The sequence below is a fragment of the Malurus melanocephalus genome, unplaced genomic scaffold (genome assembly GCF_030028575.1).
Source record: "Malurus melanocephalus ecotype Western Australia unplaced genomic scaffold, MMel_1.1 scaffold_163, whole genome shotgun sequence".
NCBI lineage: Eukaryota > Metazoa > Chordata > Aves > Passeriformes > Maluridae > Malurus > Malurus melanocephalus.
Window position 1 is genome coordinate 1552114 of NW_026623395.1, and position 7355 is coordinate 1559468.

At 37.8% G+C, this 7355-nt stretch overlaps 1 protein-coding gene across 3 annotated transcripts in view; it reads left to right on the top strand.

Annotated features, from left to right (window-relative positions):
- CGNL1 (cingulin like 1) overlaps nucleotides 1-2740 on the top strand; it is a 53828-nt gene extending 51088 nt beyond the window's left edge. For 2 of the 3 annotated variants that reach the window (XM_057372119.1, XM_057372120.1), the window contains one exon: nucleotides 518-2740. In XM_057372119.1, coding sequence (XP_057228102.1) covers nucleotides 518-659 — 142 coding nt within the window. In that variant the 3' untranslated portion in view covers nucleotides 660-2740. The remainder of the gene's footprint in view (nucleotides 1-517) is intronic. The other variant, XM_057372121.1, reaches the window with a different exon arrangement.
- Nucleotides 2741-7355: the final 4615 nt, after the last annotated feature.

Genomic DNA, 7355 nt, shown 5'->3' on the forward strand with positions numbered 1-7355 from the left:
TTTAACGTCTTACTCCTGTCGTCCATCAACTGAGGGCTTCCTCTAAAGTTTGTCATAAGCACACGGTTTGACATAGACCTGTGAAACTCTCTAGGCAKCCCAGTCTTTTTTCCAAGATCTCCCTACTGAATAAAATCATTGAGGCAGGGAATATAAAATTGAAAAAAGTGGTGCRACTTGACACTCTTACCATTTGTAGTAGTAAAAATTTCCCTCATGGCTGAGAGATACAGTAAATCTGTTTTAGTTTTCCTTCGCCATCTGTAAACATCCCAGTGTGCAAAGGTTACTGTTTCCCCTCTCTGCCACTTTAGTTAGAGGTTCTTGAAAATGCTGTTGCTTGGTCTTGTGCATGTTTGTTTCATTTAAGATGTAGTCTATGATAAACTGCTCCTTGTGGAGCCCTTTGACATACTTCAAAAATGTAAATCTTGCCTGACAATGTTTTAAGCTTTGTATAAGTGTTCTGTGTTTAGATGTGCCATTTTAATAGCAAAGATGTGTATTTTTGTTTTAGTAGACTGAAGAAGTCACCAAGTAAAATGTTGGCTGATTCTGATGACGACGACAATGATGATGATTTCAGCACGGATGGTGATAGTCTCTGTGAAGTACCTTCAGGAAATAACTTCTCAAAAGATGATGACAAAAAAATCTAAAAAGTATGGATGCAATTYCTTGAAAGTACTGGAAGAATAACATAAATTATCAAGAAACTGGATTCTCTAGAAGCCAAATGACATAAAGGGATTTAAGAGTTGGGAATATAATGTTTTCATCCATACTGTGCCATTTTCTTATTTAGATCTCCACTGTTTATTATAGAAAASAGGACTGCATTATAAAACAGCTATAAAACAAGATACATAYATATATATAYATCTGTATTATATAGATATAGATATATAACTGCTACTGAAAATGTGGAGGTAATGTTTCACATTCACAAATTCTGTTCAAGTAAAAAGCTATCTGATAGTAATTAAAAATTAGTTTTTAGTTATTAAAAGCTTTTCCCTAAAATTAAGGAAACCACAGAAGATTATTTAATAATTGTAAGTAAGAGGAAATTATGTACAAAATGTAAATATTTTAAATTTGATCTTTTTATTGACTACTTTAGTACTATTTTGTAAAGTTTYGAGTATTATATAAATCAGTTTGATATGAAAAATCTTTAAATTTATATTGTTTGGGTTTTCACTAAGAAAAAAAACAAATGAAAATGATTACATTTCATGCATTATGAATCAGAGCAGATTCTTAGTTCTCGGGCCAGGAAGTACATTTTAAAATCAGTGTAAGTTCTATTGTATATGTTCTGTGTATGAGAGGTCAAATGTTAATCCTGCCTGTTGACTTTAAAAGGACCATCCCATCTGTATGATGAGAGAGGCTTGCCTTCAACTTYCTTGTAAACTTCATTTGGGAAGCTTTCTGTTCTTAGTAGGGAAGGATGAGAGTGATCAGTTATTACATTGTATCTTTCATTTCCTGAAAGGAATTCAATACTGCCAGAGGCAGAACGTTACAGGCCTGCTGATTTGAGGACACTGGGACCGTCTTATCTTGAAAGTTTCTGAAGAGTCCGATTCATTCCAGTAAAATTAYTTGTGGTCTTTGAATTAAATACGTGCTTAAATCTGTTAATTAATACAAAAATTGTATGCTGCTGGCAAGAAATTGCACCAAGGAAACACAGAGCATATAATCTGATTTTTCTTTCTAACTTSTTCTTGACCATCTACTTGTGATGTTGCAGTGTATGGTCATATATGCAGATAAGTATGAGTATTTCAGTTTACAGAAATGTTTGTATTTTGGGTTATCTGTATATCCAACAAACTTTGTGGCAAATTTAAAAGAAAGAGCATTGAAGATTTTATTTTAAAAACACTTTCTATTTTGTTGCTAATTTTTTTTGCCATTTATATTACACCAGACCAGTTTTGCTCCTTTGCAAATCTAGGATTCTATGGAAAGGGCATTACTACAAAATTTTATTACTAAACCATAGTTAGGGCCTGTCTATTTATCAGTATTTGTCCCCAGTTACAGATTGTTGAGCACTTCACTGATTTGATCAAGTAATCATGTAATTGTAAAAGTACTTTCAACTGAAGTTTCTGGGAGCTTCCRTTATTCCCACAAAGAAATCCACCGAGGAGAACAAATTTAACAGCTCTGAAAGTGAGTCTGACAGATGTGGTTAAGGCAAAAGTCATGACAATGGCAGTATCCATTTTCATAAAATTACATGAAATGAAACCCCTGCCTGCAAGGTCTGAAATTTTTTCCTACACAGCAGGTTACAGACTGTTTGGCATGTAATTCCCTTCAACTTGGTTTTGATCATTTGAGTTACATGGGAAATAATAGGAACAGCATAGTTGTTGCTTTGTGTCTGAATCTTGTATCTCCTCCAGTAGCATATACGTGGAATTTTTGCAATATTAGCATTACTRTTTTGACATCACAGAAACAGCCTTTCATCCAAGAAGACCTGTGCTACACTGTATTGACAATCATGATAGAAACTGCTGTGATTTATTTGTTGTTTCATTTGCATGTTTATRTAGACTTCAAGCAACTGATTCCAATCCCCAGTACTCCATCCTATAATATTTATAGATGACATATTTCAAACTACTGGAAAAAAATCACTTAATATTGCATCTACCTCCAGTTACACTAAACTGCAAAAGAAAAATTCACTTAAAATAAACAGTCAGTGCTCTCAGTTCTGCTTTGTGTGTATAGCTTGATATGACAATTGAATTTCATATAGAAGATGCATGGGTTTAAAACACAACAAGAAAATAATTATCTGGGAAATACTTATGCTGTAAACCAATATCTGCATTTTCTTCTCTTTGGATAACTACCTTGTAACTTGTAAAGCAGGTGGYGCGAATTCTGACTGTAGAGACCTTCCGTTTTCTTCCATGGCACTATAATATCTCTTAAATAGACCCAAGCTAAATAATGTTTTCTATAAGCCTAACTGATGACTTTTATAGTGGATGCTTGTTTCTCAGTGTAAGTAATCTATGGTGAATAGTGAGCTTTTTTTCCTTTTCTRGTGTTAATGGCCTTRATTTTCTGGGTTTGCTTTTGTAAATAGGAGAAAACCAATTAACTTCTGCAGGAGTTTTTTAGTGTTTAAATCACCAACATTTGGCGAGTGTTCCAAGATCTTTACATGGCAATTTCTATGCAATGCAAAATATGTAAATGTTAAATGAAGAAAATCCTCCTGTMCTCCATAGACTCCTCACTCACTAARTAATGAAATTAAAGATATTTGTCRCAATAATGCATTTTAATCCCTTGACTTTGGAAGGCATCTTATTTCATAAAAGCATTCAGATATTTCAGACRTCTTATCTCTTACTAGTGCCTGAAGGAAAAAAAAAAAGGAAAGTTATCATCTTCTTGCTGTCCCCTGTACCTGCTTCCCTGCACTGCACTTCATTTAAGGAAACCTCTGTACTGTGCAAATACTTTCTTAATTCATCACTGTGCTTTTTACTGTTCAATCACCAGACAGGTTTTCCTTCCACAACTATTGGTGATTAGACTGTGACTTGTTAATTAATCTGTGTATCCCTCTGATTTATGCTCTTTCTTCTCAATTCTTCCCTTTTCCTGATTRAGTAATCTGTTCTGATTTATAAATGATTTTCTAAACTATTCCAGAAGCCATGTGTTTTCCTCATTTTTTACAGACCAGCTGTGTGCTTTGCTGAGTGAGCTACACAGCTCAATAGCTTCAGCATTTAAGCCTTTTCTGGATCATACAGCATATTTTAGTAATTAAATGTTGATTCTTTTAGCTTGCTGGAGCTTCCTATCCTTTGAGTAGCTGCCTAATTTCTACCAACTAAATTTCAGCTGCTTAATTTCTACCAACTGCACTTACCAAGTAAGATTGCAAAATATTCAAAGACTTTGCTGAAAGAGCAAGATTCTTTAGAAATTGCGAGGGTTTCTAACACATAAAATTTCTTCTTTCATAAGGTTCTGACCACGTCACATATTTAACCCTTTGACCCTACTATATTATACTGAGGGAAATTTCACTGTCATTTCGAAATTCACTCATGAGCACTGGGCTATTGAGAAAAAGGTAGAGAAATTAATAGGAGGGTTTTTTTGTATTATAGCTTTTTCTTTTAATGTGTAAGAGAGGAAAGACTTAAGAAGAAGGTGAGCAAAGTTCAACAGAAAAGGTCAAGTGCAGGAGTCAGTTTGCCTCACCTACCTCAGTAGCAGCATGACAGCCCTTTAATGCTTAGTACCAGTGAACCTTATGTGAGGTCAGCAGAGACTGTTACATGTAAGGTGGAACATTTGATCTGTTCTCCTCTTCTAATAACAATTTACTGCTTTATTTAGGTCCTGAAGCTTCATGCTATTAACAGAAGAACAGGCAATAAAAAAAAAAATTACTTAAATTCAGAGCACAGGTGGATGATGAAAGTTTAAGCTCTCCAAGCTTTCAGTAGGAAAACTGTAGGAACACTTCTATGTGAGTACAGAGGAGGGACTCATTACAGGTAACCTGAGTTTTGCTTTGCCTTCTGTGTACTTCTGCTTYCTCCACAGAATGGGCTTTCTGAACAATGCTTCCTGTGTTAAATTATAAAGCTATTTTCACTAGTTTCGAGTACTCCTTTCATCTTRATTGCATGCAGGCTGGCTAGGATGGACCCTACCAAAAGGCATAATGRGAAGTAAGGAAGAAATACAGACAGAAGGAAAGAGTCAACTCAGGATCCAGTTCTGATTCATTTGATTGTGACCTTCYCTTCACTCTCAAGGATCCTGGCACACATCTGACATTGAAGGTTGGGCTCTGCAGTAACCAACAGGCTCTGGGGAGTGTCTTTTCTGCAGAACAGCCTCAAGTATACATTTCCTTGCTTTATGGGGAGTTTCAAATCTGGTTTTCTTCAAACAAGGAACTGGTTTATTGTGTAACAGGTAGAATGGCTGTGTAAAGTGGAAAGGAAAAAAATGAAGTCCAATAAAACTATGTAAAAGCTGTAAATCAGCCARCCAAAGAAAGGAAGCTTCCTGAATTAGGCTATGTATACTTTAAACACAGCCCACTGTGCCTGCTRTTTCAGTACATATTGTGTATGGTGTCCAGCTTCTCTAGAGCTAAGATCAAATCTGTAATTTAGATCAAATTGTCCCTCCCAACTGTGAACTTCTTAGGCATTGCGGAGTCACAATGAAAGCCATGGTCTGTGTAGATATGACAAACCAGCTCAAAATGTCCTTCCCAGTTTTGATTCTTCCTTCATCAGTGACAAGTGCAGGCTGTTGGAAGACCCAATGCATGGCTTAGATGCATCTCAGGCCAGAGAGGAAGTGAAGAGACCTGACCACCAGATGTCTGGGAAACAGATTATACATTAGCTTATTCACAGCAAGTACAGGTTCACAGGCACTGACAGAAAGGTGTGGCTGTTTGATAGGTGGCTGTTGGGACGTTCTGCTTTTTATGGCAAGTTTAGACTTCTGAGGTATTTTGGTTAGAGGATAGGAAAGAAAAAGAAATCTGAAAAASCCCCCTCTCCTGGTTGTACTCTCCAGGTGTCTGTTGGGTCTTCTTTTTCTGTGCMTGGGATTTTATTTTACTTTRCTTTTTGCTGACCGTGTGTCCACAMGTCCAGTGAGAGGCAGGCAATGTCTGCGGTCTGCTGTGGTGACATTGCCAGGGTGGTAGCACTGGAAATGTCATGATGCATTGTGGCCACGACATTGAACACCTGTCTTTCAGCTTTATTTGAGCAAAATAAGGAGCTTTTTGTACTTGTGCAATATCTGCTTACCTCACCTGTTGCTGAATGTTTGTATTCACCTGCGGGCTCTTACTGTGAAGCCACACAATGCCTTTGCAGGGAATGTGGGTGCTTATGACTCAAAGCCARATTACCCAAGCCTCAGGAGGCTGTGTCTAAACCGCAGCATCCCTCGATGTCAGGATGCCATTAAGTGACGTTAGCAGTTGCAGCTGAAGGGCAGTGCAGGTGGAGACAGGGAACTGGGTACCAGGAAACTCTCAGTGGGTGCTGCACTCGGCTCAGGGTGATCTSTGGGGTGTCTTAGCACCAGTGCACAGGGTAACTCCTGCATTGCATAAGTGTCCACATTGAATTTAAATAGTCCTGTATCTCCTATGCCAAGCCTACAGCAGTAGATATCATGTAATTGAGCTTTGATTCTGCAAACTTTTGTGGAGTTTTGTCATTTTAGCTTTTTTTCTCRAGTATATAAAAATCCCACTGAGACACAGGGGAACCATGCCTCTGACCCCAGTCATGAGTGTGCCCAGCTGCCAGCTGTGAGCCCTGGCAGGATGCTCTGAGGATGAGCTGAGTGCAGAAAGTAAGATACAAACAACACGTTTTAACTCTGATTGGCACTTCATTCTTGTCAGTGCAATTTTTCTTATCACCTTTATAATTTTTAAGAATTAGAAATAATATGGAGGGAGAATGGGACACTAGCACCCAATTAACTTTGCTGATCCTCTGAAACTATTCTGTGCTTAGCAGAGCTTGGCGTTTCTGGTTCTTGAGAAAAATTACTGGTTTTCGACAGAAAACCTTTGGAATTCTTAAACCTGACAAGTGGGTGCCTCTAAGAAATTGCTGGAGAGCGCGGCCCGCAGGGGGCAGCAGAGAAAGGCGGCTCCGGCTTCTTGAGCAGGGGTGCTTCGGTGCATCTTCAGTGCATCTTCCATGGATATCAATTCTCCATTGAAATACAARACAGAAAAGTCAGGTTTCCCTTCAAGAAGTAGTCTGTTCAGAAGCTGACATGCTGCTCCACAAAAATCCTTTCCGTGACTCCACCACGGTCAAAGTAGCATTCAGGATGTTAAGGTGAACAAAGTAATTGATGTGAGAAGGAGGATGGTGCTTTCTTATAAAATTGCTGCAGCTGTAAGTGCACAGATACTACGGCATGACAGAAAATTGAGTAGTTCTGAGTCTGAAGAAATTAATTTACAAAGGACAGATTAAGCTTAAGCGTATTTAGTCTTGACTGTTCAGTGACACTGTAAAAAGGTGACAGTCTCCAGAACAGAGCAAGGATAATCAAAATCCGTATTTTTTTAATACAGCACAATTAGACACACTGGTATTGATGGTGATAATTTATCAAAACCAGAAGTTCAGAGCTGGTAAGAACACCCATTATTCATGAAAAGGTGTTGGCTGGAGTTATGCCAGACAGATTTTGATCTAACCATATCGTCGGTATGYGTGCTTGTGTGCCTTTCCTGCACTTCAGACATTCAGCCTAGAGATGTGGAAGCACATGTCAGGTTCCTGTCC